Source organism: Gobius niger (assembly GCF_951799975.1).
Source record: "Gobius niger genome assembly, chromosome: 8".
NCBI lineage: Eukaryota > Metazoa > Chordata > Actinopteri > Gobiiformes > Gobiidae > Gobius > Gobius niger.
Genome location: NC_136859.1, coordinates 18,302,005 through 18,327,956, shown reverse-complemented (window position 1 = coordinate 18,327,956; position 25,952 = coordinate 18,302,005). Strand labels below are relative to the sequence as shown.

The 25,952-nt window shown below is 40.3% G+C and overlaps 2 protein-coding genes across 2 annotated transcripts; one reads left to right on the top strand and one right to left on the bottom strand.

Moving 5' to 3' along the window:
• Positions 1-2,264: 2,264 nt before the first annotated feature.
• LOC306966644 (uncharacterized protein) lies at positions 2,265-18,077 on the top strand. The gene is made up of 9 exons (XM_079561460.1): positions 2,265-2,707; positions 3,207-3,261; positions 5,500-5,576; positions 5,659-5,793; positions 6,277-6,426; positions 6,770-6,824; positions 7,296-7,476; positions 15,873-15,931; positions 16,857-18,077. The coding sequence occupies exons 1-9, from the start codon at positions 2,421-2,423 to the stop codon at positions 17,694-17,696; spliced, it is 1,839 nt and encodes a 612-aa protein (XP_079417586.1). The 5' UTR covers positions 2,265-2,420; the 3' UTR covers positions 17,697-18,077.
• A 3,083-nt stretch (positions 18,078-21,160) lies between these two features.
• On the bottom strand, positions 21,161-25,125 carry nrsn1 (neurensin 1). Its single transcript, XM_079560888.1, has 6 exons — positions 24,966-25,125; positions 23,388-23,503; positions 23,221-23,313; positions 23,030-23,148; positions 22,732-22,919; positions 21,161-22,648 (listed from the first exon to the last, which is right to left on the bottom strand). Exons 2-6 carry the CDS (start codon positions 23,484-23,486, stop codon positions 22,545-22,547), a joined length of 603 nt encoding a protein of 200 aa, XP_079417014.1. The 5' UTR covers positions 23,487-23,503; positions 24,966-25,125; the 3' UTR covers positions 21,161-22,544.
• Positions 25,126-25,952: the final 827 nt, after the last annotated feature.

Below are 25,952 nucleotides of genomic sequence, written 5' to 3'. Positions count from 1 at the left end.
GAACACTGTAGGATTTTAAGTCATGGGCCATGTTAATGATGATGCAGGTTATCCAATCACTGGATTATCCTGTGCTTCGCATCCAAGGGTTAAATGTGTCCAAATTGTATGCCTGTGCTGCTGTAGTGTGCCTTGTGGTGAATCTGATGGTATTCTGTTGTTTTGTACTGTCAGATACAGTAATTAAAAATCACAGTGATAATAGTCCTGAGACTTTTATTTTTGATCGAGATGTTTATGTGCTTAAGGAAGAAGCCAGTCTGAGTGTACTAAATAGTATAATGGCTCTGTCCTTTGCAGAAGGTTCAACTTGACCCGGAATCTCAAATGTTTATTACAGGAAGTCTCGAGTCAAATCCCATCTCAAAACCAATAATTACTGCAGATAACATTTAGGACCAATTTCCCTCTCAACAGCTTCACAGACTATTGTGGTGATGTCCATACTTATAAACTGTGGTTACATAATGCACACCTCAGACAATTCTTTCAAGGTGAAGCTGTAAAAGCTCCGTCCGAACATGGCTCAATGAAACAGACGGAAATAAACGGAGTGTTTTGGATGATGATGTGTCTCTGTCTCCGCTTCCAACAATTTCAGCCTTGACCAAGCACAAAATCCCCAGACCATTTGTCTGAGTGAAATCTATGCTTGTGAAATTTAAAACTGAGATTAGCCCTCTTATAGAATTATTACTACACCTTCCTATTCATGTTGGGCCGTTTCTTATGTAGCCTATTTACAATATTATCATTGATTTGATTTTGTGCTGACACAACTGACAACTGAAGAAAATGGTATGTTTGCTGCAGGTGTTCATGTCATAAGTCATGACAAAGCAATCTTAGCTCTCCACAAATAAAGGTGCCACTTTCATATCCAATAAAGCTAAGCAATTATAGACGATTTCTTGTCTTCACAATGACACAGGGGTGGCTGAGGGAGTCGCACCTCTGAAAGCGGGATAAAGTGTATACTACAATTTTTATTTTATTTTTATTTTGAGGGGAAAAACAGCCCCTCCAGGTCCAGGGGTTCTGAAGGAGGACAACGAAAGGTCACATTGCAGTCCATTTGTCAAACGTCACAGGTGAATGCTCTTTGTTTTTAAACTGTGTAGTGTACACATTTGCATGGTCCCAAAAAGGGACCCGTGGATTGTGTCCTTTTACAAAAAAAGCATCAACTATATCCTATAAAGAATATAAAGTCATCAGACACTAAGTTTCACCATTGAATTTTGGTGCTTATTTAAATAGAAAGTTACATGTCACATCAGTGCTGCTGAGAAACGAACCAAATCTCCACTTTATTAAACAGCGCCATCTTGTGGCGTCAGTTCATAGCACACACACATGGTGTTTCTTGTTTTTTCACCAGGTACTGATAATGTATTAGGTCTGCAGAAATATTTCCCCTTTTATAGTGCAGCATTGCTTTTGGAATAATGTGTCTTCTGACATAGGCTATTCTCTTCTTTATTCCTTAATAGGCTGTCTTACAGTTTGCCCATGATGGCCCATTTTTGATGACAACCCCTAAAATTAACTTAACTCTTAGCTACTAATATCGATCTGGGAATAATCCACTTTCTGGTTCCGCAAGTGATCTTTTTTTCTTTTTTTTTACAGTGATGTTTACAGTTAGCCTAAATAGCCAAGAAATTGCACTTATGTACTTCGAAACGTATGATGCACTATGCGCACTATGTAAATCATACCTAAAGCCTATTCTGCCATCTGCACAGACCTTCTTATTAAAACAGGAAAAGATACCCAGGACAGATCTGTTTCCTACTACCCTCACACAATTAGTGTCCTACACAAACATGTTTTTTGTCCTACTTGTCTTGCAACACCACTTCTAAACAGGTCTCTGGATACCCAATTATTTCTCACGATGCAGTGGTTTTAATAGTCCATGGCATCCACGCAGCTGATTTATACAAATATCTTGCTGTCTCCTCAGACCTGCACACAGGGAATTTACCAGTGGAGTCCCATAAAGCGGGCATTGTGTCATATTGCTTTTAATATTTCCCAAATGCAACTGATTAACTACATGTTGATTGCACGGCCGTGCCATGCGCCCGGTGTACTGCTCTTGACAGTGTTTCTATGGATACATCTCAACAGTTTAGCTCCCATGATACACAGCGGCACAGCAAGGGCCAACTACAGTCCCGTTTGGATTGTGCCAGCACATGCCCTGTGCGCACTTCTGAGCACCTTCTGCACACTGCAGTTTAACACTGCAAGGACAGCTTCCACTTTTATAACAAACTTCAGAACTGGCACAGATCATTGACTAATGTGCCATCATTTTTGCCAAAATGCATTGACGTCATAATGGAGAGTGCGCATCACAACCGAATTTTACGCGCAAAAAGGCAACGATCACAGCGAGAGTTCCAAAGAAGATGAATGCCGACAAACCAAACTTTCTGTCCCAGCCAGTCGTTAAGAACGTCTTCATGTACCGCAACGGGGATCCATATTATGAGGCCCGGCGGATCGTGATCAACCAGAAGCGAGTGTGTAACTTTGAGACTTTGCTGCGGGAGGTGACCGGCGGGATCCAAGCGCCGTTTGGAGCCGTGAGGAACATCTATACACCCAGAGGTGGACACAAGGTGAACCAACTAGACGGTCTGCAGAGCGGCGAGCAGTATGTGGCTGCAGGCAGAGAGCGCTTCAAAAAACTGGAGTAAGTTATTATGATGAAGATGATTGTTGTTGTAGTTATTATTATTATTATCATTATCATTATTATTATTATTATTATTATTATTATTATTATTATTATTATTATTATTATTATTATTATTATTATTATTATTATTATTATTATTATTATTATTATTATTATACGGTTTAATAGAGGCGTACAGTTTAGGTTCTTTGGATCAGCATATATCCCTTGAGAAAACTCGTGGGGGCCAGAAGGAATTGACTTGGCATTTGAACTCCACGTGGAGTTTCTGTTGGTCTCCTTTTTTGCCTGGAGGTGCATCCAGCATCCAAATCAAAATGTTCCAAATCCATGTACAAATCATGTGCCTGTTACGTCATCAGGTTAAATTGGCTATGAGTCCATCAAACTGATTTCTTTTCTTCTTTTATTTAAGCTTAACTTTTGAATCTATTAATGTACCTAAATTGGGCCTAAATGTGTCATATTATTACATCTCCGATTTTATTTCCAGTTACTTAGAAATTGGCACCAGAAAGAAGAGGCTGTTGCAAGCACTTCCTTTGCAGGTAAGTAAATTGCTATGAGACAGTTTATATGATCTCCATATACACTATTTAAATATTAAAAGATATAAATGTGTCATTCATTGTTATTAGTACATCAGGCTTCAGTTGCAGAAAGTTACACATGAGTTGAACCAGTTAAGCGTTTGGGCAGCCTATAAATACAGTGCGCAGCAATGGAACATGCATCCATAATTTACAGGTGTGTCAAGCAGCTGTTTAATCTGGGTGTGTCTGAACGAAGAAAATGCTCAGGTTTCACTCACACTTACTGCCTTTGCTAAGGCTGTTTATGATAAAGCTCAGCAGCACTGGAGGTGCAGAATTATATTAATCAATCCAAGCAATATTATAACAGACGAAAATAAAACAGAACTCCACCGATACCTGCAGACAAGTTTCATGTCCACCAGAAGATCATGAACAGATATCGAATTCATTATCAAATGAGGTTAATGAATTTCATCATTGAGTTGGGGAGAAGAGTTCCTCTGTTCTTTATTTGACCCTTTGAACCACCCTCTGAATGAGATGTTTGGAAACGCCAGGCATTAGCAAAGCCAGGTGTACTGTTAAACATTCCTCTCATTCACTTACAGGCACAATGTATAATTAATTTATAATGACCGTCTCCTAATTCCATGCTAATTTAATCATCATCTGTAATGCAGTAGCCTCAAAGTTAAAGCAGTTGAAGTCATAACCAGGCACAGTGGGTTACAACACAATGACCTTTTTGCCACACCCACGTTTAAATAAATAAAGATGAAAAGGTTCGGAAAGACATCCAACTTAAAGTTATTACAAATCCACATTCAAATGGCCATACATCGGGGAGTAGATGATTTACAGTCAGAACCCCTGAAGAGAGAAGCTTGAAGGGTTGTTGTATGCAAATCACACAGACCAAATCAGAACTGCTGCCCTCAAGATTCATAATGTTGTCTTATCAGCTCTCTCTGAGAGGCTAAATCACTGCAGATAACCTCGAGGGCCGCGCTGTTGTGCGGCTGCTCTGATTACCTGCAGAGCGGAAAGGAGCCAATTTAGTTCACAAGGACCTGTCCCTTGTCACCAGCCCACTTCTGCAGCTGATGATGAGGATTAAGGGCATGAACAATGAAGTTACGTTACCATTTGTTTGCCTTTTCTTCCATTTTATGTTTTTTTTAAATAATAATAATAATAATAATTACATATCCAAGTCAATCTAATATTATTCTTAATGTGTGGAAAGAGAAAACTGAATATGTTAGATTCATCATAATGTATTTTACCAACAGATGCATATGAGACACCTGTAAGCTGCGCACATATACTGTATACCTGATACGCAATATCTGGATGCTGCAGTTTTATTTCTTATCACAGTATTGTAGGTTGTACTTTCCTCTTGTTGAACTCTTGTGCAGTCCTAGCCCTGTGTTGCCCTGGTTAAAGCTCAGGACTGTTCAATATTCTTCCTGATCTGTTATCTCCATCTCTGAGGGCAGGATCTGAGAGCAGGATCTCGGCTTGTTGTCCCGCAAGGTTATGGCTGTTACGGGACGGGGCCCTGCAGCGCTCGCTCTCTTCACCCTCACAACCTCCAGGATTATAGAGGCCTCATTCTTTTGCTGTCATAGAGATGAAATAGATTCTCTCTGTGTTAACAATACATCTTTCTTTATGGCCTCAAGGGACAAAATTCTTTTAATGTCACAAGATCCTGTTCTTTTTGCCCTGGGTTACAAATACAAGAGATATACAACAGCAATTTGGAAAAGTTGAGACATAGTAAAGTGAAATGGTTTCCATCTCAGAGACATTCTATTAGCAATAGAGTGGTATTTTAGAAACTGTTGAGACGTTTCACCATATGAAAAAAATAAAGCAGTTTACATTTGGGAGCAAGTAAATCACAAGTCAAAAGCTTAAATATGAATTCAAGTATTAACTATTAATGTTATCAATAGTTGTTGATGTGATGACTTTTTGGAATGATTAACTCTACATTAAAGGTAGTATTAGTATTTATTTAAACTGGCATTGTAGTATTCACTGAAGTACACTTCCCTATAGAGCAAAGTTCCCAAATGTCCGATGTACCCAGGCACCTCCTGTTAATGAGAGATGCCCTTACCCTGTGGGACACAGCGCTCCACTTTACCATAAGTAATAATAGGCACAGAATGTACTTGAAACTGTCTCCAGGGTAAACAGCCCAACCACATTTATTCAACCACTGATTTTGATTCACAGGCAAAACCCCCTCCACAAAACAGGATTAACGTATCTGCCCGATTCCTGAAGCCCATCAAGGAGCCATGTCCCATATTGTGAGTGAGATGTTTAACCCCCCATCACAAAATATTTGGGGACACAAACTGTGTATACTAACAAGCAGACTTTTGAATACAGCGCAGTGGCGAATGGCGATGTCCTCAACCCTGCCATGAGGCTGCTGATCCACCAGAGGATGCTGGGACAGTTTGACAAAATCCTCGAGCTGCTCACAGAGAAAATGGGTTTGAGAGTGCTGGGGGGAGTTCGCAGGTACTACAAATGTCCCGTTTATCAGCCATTTGCAGTGTAAAACCAGAAAAGAATGGACAAAGAGCTCAAATGCACTGTCAACATTTAACAGGACATTACACGACAACTTATGGGTAAAATACTGTACAATAAAAAGTCCATCCCAGCTTGTGGAGAGAAACGGTTTGAATGGTTGGCTTATAGAACGATAGCATTTAAAAAAATTGCCCTAGCAGGATGGCCTGAGGCATCATTAACAATTTGTAAAGCCCGATTTAAGAGTCGAGCTTTATATGTGGCCTCCTGGAGCAGCAAAGTGGAGCCAATGGTTCTGGCTGGCTGAGCAAAACCACTTTGTTCAAAGAGATTACCAAACAGTAGTGCAGCTGGTCAGCACACGTTCGATTACGTAGTCGTAGAAGCTTCAAAGAATCTTCAGTAAATGCTGGAAAAAAGTTCACTTCTACTACTTCTAAACAATTGCCTACATGTGTTTGTTTTCAGTCTGTACACATATGAGGGCCAACAGGTGACGAATGGGAACCAGCTGGAGAGTGGTCAGCTCTACGTGGCTGTGGGCAGGGACAGGTTCAAGAAGCTGCCTTACATCGACCTACTTTTCTCCAAACCTCGAGGGATGAGAAAGTATGACGGGTAGGGACAAGTGACCTCTATACAGTTTCCCCTATATTGTTCATTTGATTCTATGCAATGGATGCTAAAGAAAATAGTGTTTGCTAAAAAGTAATGCTTAGTGTGGCAATTTCTTCCACATACATAAATGTCAAACACTGTGGGAGTTCATGGAAGTTAGTGTTTACTTGTGTCACTATGTGGCTCTAATTACTCCTCAAGGACTAATGTTTACTCTATCGTGCTTTCCCAGGGCATTATAATTTATGAAAAATATGTATAGGGTAGCTGTCGAAATAGCAAACATAGACTATAGTAATTTGAGGTTCATCTGTGTGTGTTTTCTTTATCCTTTTGTTTACAGAATAAAAGCATATTCTCTGCCACCCATCTACAGAATGTCAAAGCAAAATGGGACAGTAAGTAGACAAATATGGCAATGCTCTTTGGTGCCACTTTAATTGTAACTGGACTGGGTAAATTGAGAGGGAGAAGTTTCACCTATTTCCTCATTAACAATGAACAAGTTTGTGGAGTATTGATTTTTACGATTCTCCTTGCTTTCTTAATACTCTAATAGAATACAATAGATAAAATAAGCATAAATGTTGGTTTAACATAATACAGCAAAGTCCAATCCAGTAAGTGCATCATTTATAAACACAACAAAAATAAACATTAAAACAATATACAGAACAGCAAACATTCTGCCAATTCTTTTTAATGGACATCCTGAAGAGTTTTCACAGTTATTTATTCTATAATAATGAACAGCACATTACAACCTCATCTTTAAAAGATGTAACACAAAACATATGGACTTGCATTTAGAAAGAAAATGCAAAAGTTTCAGTACACTGTCATACTAACAGCACCGTCACTGTCCCCAGGGCAAGTCCATGGTGCAGTCCAGTGACAGTGGCGACTCCAAAGGGTCTCCCCCGGCTCTGACTGGCTGCAACAGTAAAGAGCACCTGTCCGCCATTGTCAGGGAGATCTCACAGGCCCGGCTCATCTCGCTGAGGAAGAGGAGGAGTGGACAGAGCATGGCACAGGGCACCTCTGACCAGGGTAGGACAGCCCATATACGGACCTACACATAAACCTTATCATACAAACACCATCGATTCAAATAACATTTCCTATGAACTTCACAACCTCCTAAAAAGGATATTTACTTTATATTTGAAAGATACCAAGGCACATTTTCATACAAGAAATAATTAAATAACCATATTACTGAAAATGCATACACATATTGGCATTAAAACATTTTTTTGAGTATAGTACATTCAATCCTTATGTAAGCTGCTACTGCTGTGTTCGTCCACTGAGTGGCACTGTTGCTCTTTTCAAATATGTGGCCCGAGAATGATGACATTAATCGCTTTTCGAAGAAACACATTACGTCACTTTCCCAGTTTGTGATCAGTCTGTTCAGACTTACAACCTCCAATAGCCTCACTTTATAATGTTGTGAAAAACAGCAAGACGGATTTAAATGTCAATATATTTTTTTATAGTAGTGTTGTCTTATGACTCATTATTGAGGTACACTTGGAATGCCAGCTTATTCTTTAATTGTAAATTTGGTTTCTTTCCAGACCGGTGACCTTATTGTAACTGGCTGTGTGTGGTGTGATAGCATGACGTCACCCTGTAGCATGTGATAGATGTGCCCTGTTTTCTCCTCTGGTGGGAGACTTGACAGCACATGCCTAAAGGCGCATGGAGAATTGCTTCAGAGGAGATGGCATTTTGCATCAAGCGGTGGCTAAGGGAAGGTGTGTGCATGTGCGGGACCAACTATAATGTCAACCTCCAAATCCTTCCAAATCTGTGCGGCATGTCGTGTTATTGACATAGAAAACCTCACAGCATTATTATTGGTCTCCTTGGTTGACATTGAGCTAAGATTAAATTAACAGGCTGACTGCTCGCAAAACAAGACCAGGCACAGGACTTGAAACATTTCACATGGTTCTTTACCCTTGATTGTCTGACCTACAATGGCTTCTGCTCGATTTATCCGGTGCTGCCTCTGTCCATGGTCCTGAATTCACCTTTGTTCAGTGTTATTCTCCCCTTAGGACTGCTTTGTTATATAGTTACTCCGCTTGCTTGTTGGGGAAAGCAGTTGTGCATTGGTGTGTGCCGAGTTCGAGGTAAGCACATAATAACCATTGTGGTGCCAAAGGCGAAAGCAGCCAAAAAGTTTTCAGCCAAAATGATCACAGCATGGATCCAACTTAAAACAAAACAACTAAAACAACACCAGAGGCATTCACACATTGATCTTCTGTTTATTTCTTTGAGCAATTACGGCAGGAGCTGTATTCAGGCAGCTTTAGACCTGTAGGTGGTATATACTCCCTGGACAGTAGCAGCTAAGCTTTGTCCCTCAGTCATATGCCTTTTCTAGCTGTTCCTTATCTTTTATTGCTTTGATGTAGGGTTATGTATCACAATTATTTCTCGATTACCAATGAAAGAGGGAGAGCGTGGACACTTTAAATTGTTTCATTCCCATTTGTTTGTTTCCCAATCGTCAGTCAGTCAGATCAGTACAGATATTTTCAAAGTGCATTCCTCAACACAATTTGTACAAACAGAATACAATATAACAACTGTGGGATCACACCACCCGCTCAAAATGCTTAGTACATGAGTCAAAGTTATAGTGCATAATGACACGTTAGATTCATTTTCTGCTATAACATAGTTAACACAATTATATTTAAGATTTTTGCTCAAGATTGTACCCAGCTTTCTTTAGTTTGGCCATTTTTGTGATATTTATAGTTACACCTCCTTATTGGACAACAACAGGAAGTGACATAGATGAAGGCAAACAATTTTAAACAGTTGCCGTGCCGACCATGTTAAGTCAATAAGAAAATAGATACAGTCGGCATCGCGTCATAGAAGGGGGCATGGCCTCACCGAGGGGGAAAACAGAATCCATTTTTCATTCTTTCTGCCCATTTTCTGGTGAAATATAAACGTATTTATCACATACAAATACAGTCAAGTCTAAATCGTGTCTATATGGATGTTTATTCATAGCAGATTGTTCAGTGGAAGCGAAAAAGAAAAAGAAAAAAAAGCGGCAGTCGTAGCTACTGCTAGCTAGCATTAGCATCCGTTATTTATGAATTTATGGGCTGTTGAACCTCTTTGCTCCTCCCCATGTCTTTGTATCTGTATTAAGTAGAAAACCATATTCATAATTCACTATTTGTTAAAGTAGTTTCTGAATAATTAGAGAAATCTTAGATTTTTCACCAAATTGTTTTCCCCCTTAACTGTTTTCAAACATGACTATATATGGGAGCTTCCAGAGATGCCGTCTGTATCTATGAGTGAGTCTACTCTGGAACTTTACCTCTATCTATGTCACTTCCTGTCAGCAGCTTAAAAAATCTAATAAAAATAACTTTATTGCCCAACATTTCTTCATTAAAATTGCTGCTTCACTGAAAAAAAAGATAATTATGCAACTGATGTTATCCTTCTAAATAAGTCATGTTTTCGACAGCATTAAAACCTGTTATAAGCACTTTAGGTATTCTTGTCATTGAACACGTCGGAGCCCTCAGAATCCAAAGGTCACTCTCTGAAAGAGAGAGACAATATGAGAGTTGTTTTTTACATTCCATACTGTCGCTATAACTTTATTGCCATGCTGTCCTCTTGCGCAACTTTTTCTGCTTCATTAAAGTACCACACTTACTCTTGTGAAGGTCATCAAATGAGATCTGCTTTAAACATGAAGTAAACCTCAAAACGACAAGCCGCACTTTCAATTCACTTTAGTGACAACTTGACCGACCTATTTAAAAACACGTCCCATGGAGCCAGTTCACAATGGTTGTATTGCTAAAAATGAGTCGGGGAGGTTTATCAGCTGGGCACCTTTTGTCACCGTGTGGTTCGGTTAATGGGACTTTCAAGGGAGAAAAAGAGAATGAAATGAGAAGTGGGGATGGGATGTTTTGACAGGCGAAGTGGGACAGAGCACGTGAAAAGAAAGTAGGGAAGAAATAAGACGCGGTTACCAAAATGTGGAATAAAAGGTTGAGATGATGAAGGGGAGGGCATTATGGGAAGAAAAGACATCCGGATTGCAGGTGGAACTGAACAGTGACTATAATGAAACAACCTGAGCGGCCGTAGACACTGCACTGGAGGAATAAAAAGCACACAAGATACTGGAGGGTAGTAGAGGGAAGGTGGAGGTGGTGGGGGGAGTTCAACATAATTGCCTTTCATTTGGATAATCTCTCCATTTAGAGTCATCAAAGCAGAATTTCACTTCCCTCTGCCCCTTGCTGAGGCCAAATTACGGCTCGGGAAATCAACAAAAGAAGCAGAGTACTCCAGGAGGCGAGGTGGACAAGGAGCAGAGAGGGAAAGAAGGAGCGGGTCTTTTGACAGATATGGCCATGGAGTGTTTACTGATTATACGCGCCCCCTTGTACATGCCTTGATGTAGTGCATTAACGCAATCTACAGTAAGTCAAGGTTGCCTTTTATTGATTCATACGTCTGTGGGCTTGTATAAGAAGCATGGGCTTTGTATCGAATGGAGGGGGGGGGGACTGGAATAGCCCCAAAGTGCTGCTCTAAATGAACGTATATGTGTTGTTTTTCCCTGATGCAAACCTTTGACATTAGTGGATAAATGAAGAGATTGGAAGCTTAAATGGTTGCTAAGGTTGTATCTCTTTATGTGGAGGGGGGGGAAAATACCGTATTTAAAGGATTCACCGCTCGAAATGTTTGTACAATTACTTGCCTCCTACGAAAATAAATAGCAGGAATCGTAAAACATCTTTAGTGACTTTATACAGGGACCCACACTGTGACCATAATTACATCATTTCTATTTCCAACTGAAGCATTACTGATTGGATTAATCCAATGCTGCACTTCTGAATGTTTAATACCGAATGAATAAATGGCTCTGATGTGGCAGATGGGCATGCAGTACTACACCTAGTCAAATCAGGTAATTTCCACTTTACACGTCCAACACAAAGATTCGTTTCCAGTATATAAAATGTCCTTCACTTTTGGATGTAGCAAAAAGAACACCACGAGGGACTCTTTTCCCATTTAGCTCTGCAATAGCTGATTCAATTTCTGCAACATTTTATTTCCAATGCAGTTTGATTAAAAGAAAAAAGGATGCTTAAAAGAGTGTTTCGACTTTTCAAAAGATTCCAGCCTCGGAAATATTGCCTCATATTCGAGCATGCTGGGGTGTTGTTCCCTTAACACATCCAGGCAGATCGCTCGACTTCTGGTGTCATGAAGTGTGATGGTTACTTTGGGGAATTAACCCTGTTAGCATATGTATCTGCGAGGGCTGTCAGAGGCAAACAGTTCAAAAACGGCGTCTAGAGGCGGCTGACGTATGCATAAAGGGTAGAGGGTGTCTTAAATCGTGTCATTGGGAGAAGCTAAGATGGTGACATTTTCAGACTTTTCTCCCCCCCCCCCCCCCCCTTCTTAGACAGTATAGTTTAGAAGTGTGCCTCAGAAGTCTGTTTTAATGTACATCAATGTGTGTGCTGGTGTCAAACATCTCAGACAACACAGCCGTCCCCTCCTCTGCTGCTCACTTTCATCTTCCTCTTTTCACGACAGCAAAAAAAAGGTTCTCCGTGACCCTTTGATGCAGGATTATTGGATAAAAGGAGAAAGTGGGTCTATAATCTCCCGCGTTAATCTGTGAGTTAGCATGTGTTTCAGCGGTGACATAAAACGTAAGTATGTGTGGCACGCAAAATATAGGTTGCATTTTGCGTGGCATAGCAAGTGGCTGTCGCGTCTGTTCTTGCATGTCTGTGGTGAGAAGTTGATAAATACAGTTAAGATACTAAAGCTTTACAAGTTTTATAAGATGTTGACCTCGTATATCATTGGCAGAGAGGTTAGCGCTTCAACCACTCAGCGCGGGGGTTCAGGGTTTGATACCCAGGATAAAAGAGCCTATTAAGTGGGGTCTACATGTTACTCTCTTTACATACATGAAGATACTGTGCTCATGAACTTGGTGAATGTGAATTTCTTTAAATGATTGAGTGAAATTCATGTATATCGGTGGAAGCTGAGAAGGCTCTTATGAAATAAAACTGCACTTTACAGATTCTGTATGTACAGCTCAATGAGAACATGTCTATTCTGTAAATGGAACCAGCGCTCTTTCTCATAAAAACTAGAACTCAGTGCAGCACTGGAAGACATTTATGAACCGAGTTCCCCCAGAAAAGTTATTGTAGTTTATAATCACTTCATCTTCTGTGCTTTATTGCTTTCTTCCCTTGATCAACAGTCGTTTATAACCTGAGCTTTCATAAAAGTGGCAGCCTGTGCAATTTATAAGAGTAATTATAGCTACTTAGAGATGCATCCTGGTTGTAGCTCACACTGACTGATGAGATGCAGCATCATCTCTGAATGCAGGTGTGCCCTGCATGTGTTTCAGTCAGAGAAATATGTTGCTTTCCAACAGACACACATGAATGCACGCTGTCTCACTGCCATGTGGAAAAACAAAAACCCAATGACTTTAATGATGAGCCGGAGGAGCTGTTCTGAATATTGTTTTTAATGTGATTTGGTCGAAATCATGTTAAGATGTTTGGAGTTGTGCTGGCTTACTGCTTACACCCATACACATGGTCCTGCTGCTAATGAATGCAGAAGATTACCATAAAATATTCTTAAAGAGGTCCTTTATTATTACCATAACCTTTCATCTTGCACTATGGCTAAACTTCAATCAGTTTTCCATTTGAAATGCATTAAATGTCTCCCAAAACTCTTGTAATCTCTGCCAAGTATTTTTTTTTCAGCTGTAAACTGCAGAAAAGGAGCTTAATATTAAATACATTAATGATTTCTGTTTTGTCTCGGAGTTGAGGCTCGAATTTTCAGTCTCATAGAGGTTTTAAAGCGCTGTGTAATTATGTTGTTTACCAAAGCGTATACAGTGTTTCTTTAATGATGCTTAGGGTTAATTACTGTGAGGCCTTTGATGCACATGCCCATATCACACTAAAACTCTACGTTCTTCAAGCTGCACCTCCACACACCTAACACAGCGCTGATTGCTTCAATTAAAAAGTATTTAGTTTGGACCGAGAGTCAGTGTAATGCAGCTCATTAAAAGCTCATACTCATAGTTGCATTCACATAACAGTAAATAAAAGTGAGCTCTGGAAAGCTTTGGGTCTAATAGCTTTAATAGTAGCTACACGTGCAATCCTCAAACCAAAGCACCTAAAGTCACACGTTATGACAATATTCACTTTGCTATATACATGGGTAATGTGTGAACGTCATATTTTCCCCTCATGCACTCATTTTTACAAGATTTGTTTAATGCATCGGGTAGGGCAGAGGTCTCCAATTAAATTTCCCTGGGGGCCAAAATATATCGGGAGTGTATTGCCAGGGTCCATAATCAAAAGCTCCAGTAAAATATGTTTTGATTGGGAAAATATTATTGAGAAAACTTTTTTCAAGAAATCAATAATAATGAGCCGGACAGGACTGTAGCCTCATACAAATGGCTTACACTTGGATTGAACTTTACAAGCCTGTGTCACAATTTTCTGCTACACTGTAGTCATCATTCATTCACTCCACAGTTGGTGGTGGTAAGCCATTAATGTAGCCACAGTAGCCCTGGAGCAGACTGTCCATTTAACACGCGGCGATAATGGGTTGTTTATATCCTGATCTCTTATTGTGTCAGTGCCCTCTGCTGGACACGTGTGGAATTCTTTCCTTGCTTTCTTAAGCTGCCCCCTAGTGGCTGTAGTGAACATTCTGGTTATTTCTTTAAGAATAAGAAATAATAACTCTGCACAGGAATGGGCAAGAGACTTACTCTTTTTTTTTTTTTTTTACATATTCAGGAAATTGTGCTCTACAAGTCAGGGGCCCAATTGAGTCATCTCGCGGGCCGGAAGTGGCCCCCGGGCCGCCTGTTCGAGACCCCTGGGTTAGAAAATGATTGATGGTCAGCTCAAAAGACTGGAGTTTTTTTGGTAAAATTTCAAATATAGATAGAGTTTTGACTATATCAATCTTGAAAGATGCTTTATAACAACTACTTAGCCAGTGTGATGAAGAAAATTGAAATCGGTCCTGATGGCAAGTCATGTGACACCTATCTTAGCCAATCGACACACACCGATTGATGCAGTGTGGTGGGGTTGTGTCCAAGGCATCCATTCTAAAGTTAGTTCTGAGCTATAGATCCTCTTTATGACAATCTGTCTTGCTTGCATCATATCTGTTGAAGTTCATCCCAGGTTCTTTGGGTCTGTAATGGGTCAGACAAGCTTCAGAGAACATTCACTGACATACAGTAGTTTTACCATATTCCCTCATGCATCTGTAAAGTACAGACTCTCAGCACATTGCAACAGACTATCAAGCATTTGTAAAATATTGTTGGATACTGCACTTTACCCCTTATTTCTAAAACATTCAAAGTATTCCCAATATTGTTTTGTTGTTGTCATTTTTAAGCACAAAAACAGCAATTAGGGTCATTGCCCAGGCCATAAATACATTTTTGTCCCAACCCTTTTCCTAACATTAACCAGTGTTACTACGGCAACACATATAATACAGCATCTATTCAGTTGCTTAGGAATATCCACATCACGAAATAAGGAAAAGCTTTGCGCATGTTTTAGAAATGCTCAATTTGCCTTTTTTATTCATGCTTTACAAATGCTTAATAGTGTATAGTTTGTTACAATGATTTCCACCAATACGTTTTTTGTTTTTTTTTACCTCCTGTGAAAACTACATCGGTCAATAACCTACTCAAGACAAAAGTTCTGCATTTATAGAGTAGAGTGTATTATACATATGAGATAAGTTCACCTCCTCAGATTGAATGATGTAATAGTAAGTACATAGACAGTGATAAAGCCCCGTAGAGCAGTTAAACAAATGATGATAAAAGACGGCTAATGTCATATGTGTATTTAAAATGAGCTCCTGACCTTCACTCCTGCCCGTCTCCTGCTCCCTCTGCTCCCTCTGCCTCTGTTAAATGTTTACTGGCTCTCCTTTGGCACACTTCCATTGTCTGCTCAAGTTGTTTACCTGCATTTATGGGGTGAGGCAGGGCTCCTTCTCGCCACTAGATGTCACTCCCGTGCTGCTGTAATCCAGTGGAGGGATTGAACGAGGTTGAGTAAATAAAAGCATGATTATATGAAGAATGGTCGAGATGGTTTTATGAAATGATGTAATAAGTCTGGCTGTTTATTGATAAGGGAAATAATGTCTTTTGGTTTTATTTGGGCTTGAGGTGGGATGAACTTTCAGGTTTAGCGGCAAATAAACTTTTTACAGTCGTAGTTAAATGTCTGAATGGGATTCAGCGAATTACTGGCGTGCACTGTAAGTCTCTATAACTGTGCGGTTTGCAGATGATGCAGAGGGGAAAGGCGCGGAGGCGGACGACCTTCAGAACCAGACAGAGGAGCAGGTATGTCATGTACAGTTTAAGCATTCATTAATTCATTCCCCTTCCGCTGCATACTCACCTTGGGGATCCTCAAGGGCTGCTACTTTGGGCCTGAAGTAGCAAACACCAAGGCTAGTAATTTACCGTAGCAGTTTATTGTGAAGAATATAATATTTCCAGGTGTCACTAATGTTTTTGAATTTTACACGAGCACTTGCATGTATAAAAATTATTTGCAGCTTTATTATTAAGTAATTATACTAAGTAGTTGTGGAAGTGTTCACATCAAGAAACACTACTTCTTATTGTCACATTGATTCACCATAAGAAGCAACAAGGTCCCAGGTTTGAGTCCCAGGCCTAGTGGGAGTTTGCATGTTCTCCCCTTGTCTTTATGCACATGGGTTTCTCTGAGTGCTTCACTTTCCTCTGCCACTAAAAACATATACAATAAGGACTTGCCATGGGCCAAGACTCCCCTTGTTAAATCCCCTGGTCAACCTCTCTACCCCCCACCTGAACAGAGCACATTTTCTCCACTTCAGCTTTACACAAATCTTACAGCTTGTTCACTGGAGACCTGCAAAAGTGATCGGGGATTTTGTCACATTTTTGAAGTGTTTTTGTCTCTTTTTTGTCACTTTTTTGTTGGGGCTGTTTTTAATGCTTTTTTTCATCTTTCAGATTTGGGTCAAGCCAAACTGGAGAAAATGTGCTGGGTTCAGGTGGGGGGTAAGAGATTAAATACTAGGCACATTAATAAAATATATGCGCATTCCATTTGGGAGTTTTTGTCAGAAATTAACTGCTGAAAAGCTCTGTGAAATCTGTCACAATTCCTGGTGACCTCTTGTGACAGAGGATGGAAACATATAGACATGGTCCGTCTTACTTCACAATAATGAAATCAGTTGAACAAACTCATTTTTTATCATGTGTCTTATAGAACTCTTCACCAAACGATGAAGAAACTGCAAAAGAAAGGGATTCAGGCCCAAATGATGAAGAAACAGCAAAAGAAAGTGATTCAGGCCCAAATGATGAAGAAACAGCAAAAGAAAGTGATCCAGGCCCAAATGATGAAGAAACAGCAAAAGAAAGTGATTCAGGCCCAAATGATGAAGAAACAGCAAAAGAAAGTGATTCAGGCCAAAATGATGAAGAAACAGCAAAAGAAAGTGATCCAGGCCCAGACAAGGAACCGAGTGCATCTGAAGTCGACGCTTCCAAAGACGAAACAAGGAGTGAGTCGACTGGAGCAGGCGAGAAGCAGGAAGCAAAAGGACGAGAAACCTCTCCATCAGGCTCGGCCTATAATGTAGACACAGATGAGAAAAAGTCTGTGGAGGAGGGCACCAGCCAGGGCCAGTCACCCAGAGATAAGACTCAGGACAGTAATGAGAAGCAGGACGGGGAATCTAGCAAAGGTGCACAAAATGATCAAGACAAAAGTGCAGAAGAAGTGGAGGAAAGAGACAGTGGGAAGGAGGCGAACGGCAGCCATGATGGAGGTAATGATGCAGACACAGGGGAGGAGCAGAAAGAACAGAAGGAAGACAGCGACGACCCGGAGAAGGCCCAGGCACATAATGAGAGCAAAGAGGCTAAAAGTAGCAATGCTAACAGGGAAGAGGACGGGCCAGGCAGTAACAGAGACGTAGAGAACTCAGGTGAGGTCAATGGAGGGGTCAGCGGGGGAGAGGACAAGGTGAAGCGTGAAGCGGAGCTAGACATGGACAAGAAAGACCCAGACACAGAGAAGGAGAAGAAAGAAGAGGACAAGTAATATAGCATTTAAAAAACAAACAAACAGAAAAGCACTTCTATAAACTACACAAAGTTATTACAGCAGAGCAAAATATACTAAAACAAAGCTGTGAAATATGTTATTAGATAAGGATTGATACCAAATGTATGTGTAATGTATTCTATTACTATCCATATACTATTACACTGGTCGGGTATAGCGTATGACCATGAGGTGATAACACTGATTGTTGCTTGTTAACAGCGTGGATGTGCAAGTTTGACTCGCCACTGCCTTGCAACGGTTTCCCTGATTGGTGTTCATCCAAAGATTTGTTCTCTTCAGTAGAGCATAGTAATTAGAATAGTGATTTATATGATATCACTGACCTACAATATTATATTAGTATCTCAATACAAGGGTGGACAAGGGTTTGCACCACACCGAAGCGTTCAAAGCAATGAAAAAGAACAACGGTTGAATTTTTGGGGTGTTATGATGGATGAGTGAATGAGACCAACAGAGACAGCAATACACTTATGTAAGCTGATTTACCTTCAAGATGGTAAAACATATAATATAAATATAAAGTGGTAGACTTGTTTCATTTCAAAAAATAAAAGTAACAAATGTGCCTTCAAGAATATATTGTTTTGCATTTTTCTGTTGGATATGGTTTTTCTGTTCCGAAATCAATGTGTAAAGTAAAAAATAATGTTAAAGAAAGAGCCAAACAATGAGCCAAAAAAAAAAAGAAAGAAAAGAGAATGAAACAAAACATGTAGCAGTAGAGTGAGTAAGAATACTATGCTATTGTGACAAGCCACAACCCAAATGAAATATATTAATTTCAGCCATGGACCAGGGATCCACTTTTTGGCCCCGACCCATCAGTTGAGTACCACAGCCATAAATTAATTTAATACTATCTCCAGCTACAGGAAACAAAAAGGGGACAAATGAGGAGGTATCCGGGCAAGAGTCACAGCTAAGCCACACATGCCTTCTATAGTGCTGGCTAATGGACGTTCACTGGAGAATAAAACAGATGAACTGCTCGGCTCTCCCCAGAAGATGGTGAATGACTGTTGTGGAGCGGAGGGAGCTGTGCAGGAGGTAGAGGAAGGTAGTGGAGGAGCTGACCAGTGCAGGACACCGCGCTCTGAAATGGGGACAAACCCAGGAGGCGGTGCACTGTTTCAGAGGAGCACTGAATGCAACCAGGTTTCCCCTACCTCCAAAAACATGCTGGTCAGGTTGGCTCACAGTGGTGACAAAGCTCAGTCGCAGCGGTTCAGGACTAACACCTGGACACAATTTCGTTTTACAGTCGTACAGTGACAAATAAAGCACTTACTTACTTACAATGCACACAGTGGACTTGAGTAATATCAGTCTAAGTGCTCAAAATAAAACAATCAATGACAATAAAAGAATAAAAAGTCATAGAATATAGGAATAAAGCTCTTGACTAAACTATGAGAAAAATGCTAAAACTCGACCAGTGATTGGGCTTCACTTCACCATTACATTCAACCAATCAGGCAGATCCAATTTGATCACTACGCCAACATTAATGGCCATAATAGTACGCTTCAAAAGGTGATGCAGTTTGCACCTTTTTATTCACTTTTCCCACAGGTGCCGTAACTGCCTAATATTAATCTGTCAGCTGCATGAACAGTATGCACAATTGCTACATGTACAGTATGAACGAAGGGCCGGCACCTTCGTTCATTCACCCTTGTAGCCATTTCCAATGATGGAGAGTTGAATAAAAACCTGCCTCCCACCACAGACAGGCTGCGAAACCAAGTGTGAAGTCTGATCTAATTCAGTGCACGGCCTCTCTGCCCACCATCAGAGCAGTCGGCTGTTTTATGACTCAATGTCCCACAGGAGGAACATCATGGCTGGAGGAGAGAAAGACAGAAGGAGCAAGGGCCAGTCTGTGTGAGTCATGGAGGTGATGATCCGTGCGCTGCTATTTGTGGAGTTACTATCAATTCAGTGGGATCTACTGCAGGTCTCAGAGTATGCCTGTGTGTGTGTATTGGGGGTTGTTAATAAAAGCCCCCCTTCTTCCAAAATGACTCCCCTGGTACATCAGAGTGATACTTTCAGCCTAATAAAGGAATTGTAGTCAGACCACATCTGTCTTTGGAGTACTGTTCATGTTAAAATGATGGCCTACCGTCACAGTCAGGTTTAGATTTGTGCCAAGTATTATATGTTAGTTAATCTCTGAATAAAGTGTCTATCGAAAGGCATAATTGGTGGAATAAAGTCATACTATATACTGTAGGTGCAAGTTATACCATACAGGTCTAGTAAGTCACGACACCTTTAATGCAACCCTCTCCAGTAAATTTGGGATTGAGACCAATACATGCTTTTCCAATGACATCATGCATAGTTCCGGTGGCCATTTTGAATACCGAAGTAGCATTATGCAGTACTACAACTTGTACCAATATCACTGAGGATGAAGATGAAAGACTGATTGACAGGAGCATTTTAATGTACTCGTAATTATTGTTCAAGAAGATAACAGTTAAAACATGGCCCCAGAGACGGATGTTTATGTGATATAACCAGCAAATGTGGCACAGACGTAGCAGCGCTGTCTGTCAAGCTACAGCAGGATTTACAAAAGATCTGGTTCACTCCTCAGACTGAATTAACCCATCAAAGAGAAAACAGAAAACATTTCTCTGTGATTTTTACAGTTTGTCATGTTAACAGAGTCTCAGTCTGAGTCAGTGTTTAAGCTGCTCAAGACGTTAGCATGCTACCGGCTAGCAACTGTCAACCATTGACATATTCAATCAACTGTCAGTGGCTTCAACATGATAAACATATGTGCGGCTCCCATCTATGAACACTGAGGAAATACTACAGTAACAGCTCAGCTCTGACCTCTGCCACATGTTGTAGCCAAGGTTTGGAGTGTGATTCAGGGCTTTCTATTGGAGAGGTCAGAGCTGAGCTGTTGAACGTGAATGCCAACCGGTAGCATGCTAGCATCTTAAACACTGACTCACTGGTTTCTTTACATAAATGTGTGCTCTCTGGGGCCGTATTTTTACTGTTATCTTCTTAAGCAATGATTACGAGTACATAAAAATGCCACTGTCAATCAGTTTCTTTCTTTTATATCCTGAGTAAAGATATTCATGTTGTAGTACTGCATAATTCTACTTCTGTATTCAAAATGGCAACCATAACAACAAAAGTCACATGACTGAAAGGCATGTATCCAAAAAAAAAACCTCATAGTGTACTTCATTGTACTTATAGGTCAGTTTTTGCACTACATTATGCCCGACAAGTATTAGTACAGCGCCTCGGGACCTTTCTCCATATCTAAACAAAAGCATGCAAACTCCAATCCCACCCAGAATGTCTCCACTCAGTCCAGGATTTAAACCCAATACATAACAAGACAGAAAATCGAAACACAATGTATGTTAGTCATTTATTCTTTTTTTAAGTTCATTTAAAAATAGACAGTTTTTTTTTTTTTATATATTATGCATTTGATGAATATAGTACTCTAAGCACATCATTTATACATCTTGAGGGATACTTTTGTTTTTTGTTTGCTAAGGGGAAGAAAAGTTGTTTAGCTTTGGTTGAATACAGGGAAAGCTCACAACTGACAGCAAGGAACTATATATGTATACATCGAACTACCAATCGGACTACTGGGAAAGCACAAATTGTGTTAGTTTTGTGATCACTTCGCTTGTGATCAAGTACTTTTCAGTTTCTAACCAAATTACGTGGTATTAGGTATTATTTTAATAAAAAGGACTGTTTTCCATGTTTTCAATATTGGATTACTATAGTAACTGTTAAAAGGTCAACTTACATAATCATACTGCCGCCTTAGACTGCAGAAGTGGCTTTTCTTGACTACATTTTACAGCACTGTGATTACTGTACAACTAAAACAAAACAAAAACAAAAACAAAAAAACACCTTGGTATATAGAAAATTAATCAAATATTTACTACATTTATAAAATTGTTTTTAAAAAAAACAGCATATTATTTGGTAAGTCTGTATATCTGTATATCTGCAATGCGCTTATTGTGTGATGTAGCTTCAAGTCTTGAATGGGTGCAGGACGGCCTTGTAAAAATGAGCACAACACACCTGCTGTTGTTTGCAGAGATGCTTGTTTTAACATTTATGGAGGTGACGTGTCTCGAGTATTCATTTTCCACTTGCTCACAACAGCTTCGAATGGCACACGGTTATAGCCATTGGCGAAGAAACTTAATTTGTTTGTGCAATGACCTTTGTATTCTACACCTGCCTGTTTTGCTTTCATCACTGTCAAGTCAATCGATCCTGTCTGAAAACCTACTGCTAGACAATGTCATGAGGTTAATGAGGGAATAGTCACTTAGAAGTTAGCTAAAACCAATATTCCTACACACATGTTCATGAAGCTCTCCTTTTGGACAAGTGCAAAATGAAATAGCACGTAAACATATTCAGTTCACATTGAAAGCTTTGTATAAGAGACAGTGACTGACTAAATCTATTGCATGTTTTGTGTCAGTTGAGTGCATTTTACAGTTGCCTACGTGTTCTATGAGCGTCACTATCTACCACTAACAATAGTCACAACAAAGTCTTAAATCAATCTGATAGAAAAAGTTCAGCGGCTGTATTTGTGCTTTGTATTCTTGGCATATTGTTTAGTTAAGCTTTAAAACAATAGCTGAATTCTTTAAAACATTATTAAATGATAAGAACCCATTAGTTGTGACACCAGGACAACCCGTCATGTAAGCTGACCTTTTCAGAGGAAATGCACTCACAGTCACACACATAACCTCACACACTGCACTGACCCCCTTCAAACGGTTTGTGTCAGGTCTCTGATTTAGCATTCGAAGGCTGGATATTCTGTACTTTGGACAGTGTGACTGGCACTTTTCCCTCTCCTGGAGTGGGCGCTCTCATAATGGGGGGTCCTGAGAAAAAAGCAGAACACAATATTCAATATTGGTCCAGTTTGTGAAAAGAAAAATCAACATTACGTAGTGTCAAATCTTACCAACTGTTGCTTGCAGATCTGCCAACCTCTCCTTAAACTTTTGCTGCAAAAAGAGCTCTTCCTTCGAGTAGCCTTTAGCGAAAGCAGACAACAGAAGACCAACTGCCATAGACATGCCTCCCACACAGAACAGTATCGCTCCTGTTAGTTTGCACACATCCAGTGCTCGATTGAAGCTAACTGCATGGCTGTTAAAAACAATGGACAATTTTTAGTCACAGAAAATATTTTTCAGTAGTCCAAAAAATGAAGTCAAACAGTAAAGCCCATGCATGTTTGGAGTAAACCATTACTTTACCTGTCCACAAAAAGGAGATCATCTTCACCAAAAGCTTCTATCCTGGCTGGAGTTGTATAACCCACCAAGACCACAATGAGGCCTGCAAACAGGACCAGTGCTCCAAACGCGAGACAGACCTGAGGAAGGCAAAGACTCAATGCATAAACATTAAAGAAACTGAATTGAAGAAACTTGATATAAATGTTTACCTTCCAGAGTAAAGAGCTCCACCTGCTCGGCGATCTCTGAATCTGAAAATCTTCATCGCGCTCCCAAATGGAAGCAGTGCATTCCTCATAAAACTACGATAGGACAAGTACGTTAGAACAACATTTATGCTCACACTTGTGAGATACTTTTTTCAGCATATGTGCACCTGATGTAGGTAGGAGCGGACTCCATACTGCTGGTACTGGCTAGTGGCTTGGGCAGGGTCCGTGTAGTCAGATCCACACATCTCTGTGCAGGACGTCATCCTTCACAGCTGTCGATCTGCACCAGACACAAACAGATCGATGGGATGAGTACACAGTGGTACATTGTGTTAGCCAGCCCTTTTGTTTTGATGAACAGTACCACTGATATCACAGCATAGATTCAGATCACAGTGTCTGAGATACATGACTGTTGCATAACACTGTACTGGCGGGATGGCTGCCTCAGTACATTGAGATTAATGATGCATTCTCTTTGTCTGTCTCTATCAAATAAACCATGCAATATTACATTTTCTGCCACTTCAGCGCGAATATCGCTGGGTGGAGGCGTACTGTTATTTCTTCCTCTAGAAATGTTCTGAATAATTTGCGAGACTGCATCATTCAGAAATCAGTTAGAAAACACAAGTCATAGAAAATGTAGACATAATTTGTACTTTTGCCAACATCTTCAGTGATCACATAAAATGTAAACATGCATTTAGTGTGGTAAGAACTTGCTTTAACTTCACATGTGTCCTCAGTTGTCTTGTTACATCAGATGTTTCACACAGCAAACTAATGGTCAGTTTGCTTGGAAACAGATTTCTGTCTCTGATTGCGGGAGAGCCCTTGAGTTGTTTGTAGCTAAGCACTGTATTTTATCTGAACAGTCATTACTGGATAATTTCAAGTGGATTCATAATTCCATGTGAATGTGGCATGCACTAAAGGTTTGGCTCACTTAGGTTCATCTACTTGAATGTGAACCAAGGTGGACACTGGCAGTGCAAAGTAAATTGAGCGATAACAAATACTGATGCTTGATCTAACATCTCAGTGTAAGCGGGGCATCTGTAATCCACATCTTACCTTAATAGGCAGACTAACAGCCCTTCAAACCACTTGCGTCACAGGGTCACGTGACGTGTACAATGTGTAGCATCATAGGTGTATTATGGTAGCCTTCCATAAACCCGTTTGTCAAACACAAGCACATCTTTTATGTTTGTTTCAGAAATAGAGAACAGAAGCGCAGATCATCGTCTTTATCCAATAACCTTCACAAACATCTGCTTACCATTATAACCATACCAACTGGAGCAGGAATACGAGCACAGACGTAATAAGTGACGGCATGGTAATACATTATGCTGTCCCCAACGACCCAGCGAGACACCACAAAATAGTTCAAGTAGAAATACATAAAAGAAAGAGAGAGGGCAAAAACAATAATAATAGCCTAATGATCATAACAACAGCGTTATTGTACGAAGAAGACATGGCCTGCTTTTTACCTGCTTTTTACACTCTTGCCATGCATTATTAAGGAAATAAATGCAAACAATTAGGCTAGATGCTGATGACACAGAAAGTACACAAAAGGTCAGACTGTCTTTTACGCACGAGCCACTCCAGAAGATGTGCAGAGCGCGACGATGAGCGCATTGATAGATCGGGTACGCAACAAACCTATCCAGCTAAAACGATCCAACATCCAAAAGTACTCAAAATCATGACATCATATCAAAATGTACCTGTCATTACCAGCCTGGAGAGTGATCGCACGTTCTTGTTTCCTCAACCAGCTCCCATCACTCTACGATCACCCCCCTCTTCCACTGTCTCCCCATCTCCGCTTCACCGATGATTCAGATTTCCTCTCTCTGCCTTCACTGCGCACGCGTGATATCCTTGGCAACGTGTGATTCAGTGGTGAATATAAATAACCAAAGATCAAGACAAGGAGGAAGTTGGAACGATCCGAGCGCCATGTCACTCAGAGCAGACAATGCAAGCGCCACTGACGCAAGTGAAGTGAAAGGACGGAGTGAATTGAATATAACATTGAAATTTAGCCGATATATGTGTATGTTTTGCAGGTGAGAAAACAGATGCTTCCCACCTGCGAGACTTTCAAGTAATGTGCCGCGAAAGAGTGCTACACGCGCAGCAAATTATATTAGGCTATAAATTCATTCATCAAAATGCAAAGCCCAAAAGTACTCAACATCCTACAAGCAATCAGACTAAACAAATTGACTTGAAACCACCCATACAGTTATAGGACCTATAGCCTATTGCCTCCTGTCCTCAACATTATGAGATTAGGAACATAACGTATTGTGTGAGCTACAGTGGACAACAAGCATGCACATTTTGTCCTCAAAGCTGATCCATTTGAAACAGAACTAGTCAAAATAAATTCAAACATAAGCCTGGACAGACACACTGATTGATAGACAGCGGGGCCAAGACATCCTCAAAACAGCCTTTGTGGGTATGGCTTCATGATGTCATTGATCAGAAATGCTCAATGATGCTTCATGAATGGGAGGAACATGGGTGGACCTGCGACATGCCATGCACGAGGAGAGATGACTAACCCCAGTGGTCCAACAGAGAACTACTGCTGTTGTCAGTACACGGTGGTAAACAGTCACAAATAAAGAGCGCTTTTTTTTTTTACCTCTTCAAAGCATGCTACATCAAAAATAATGCTAATAAAAAATACACCAAAACGA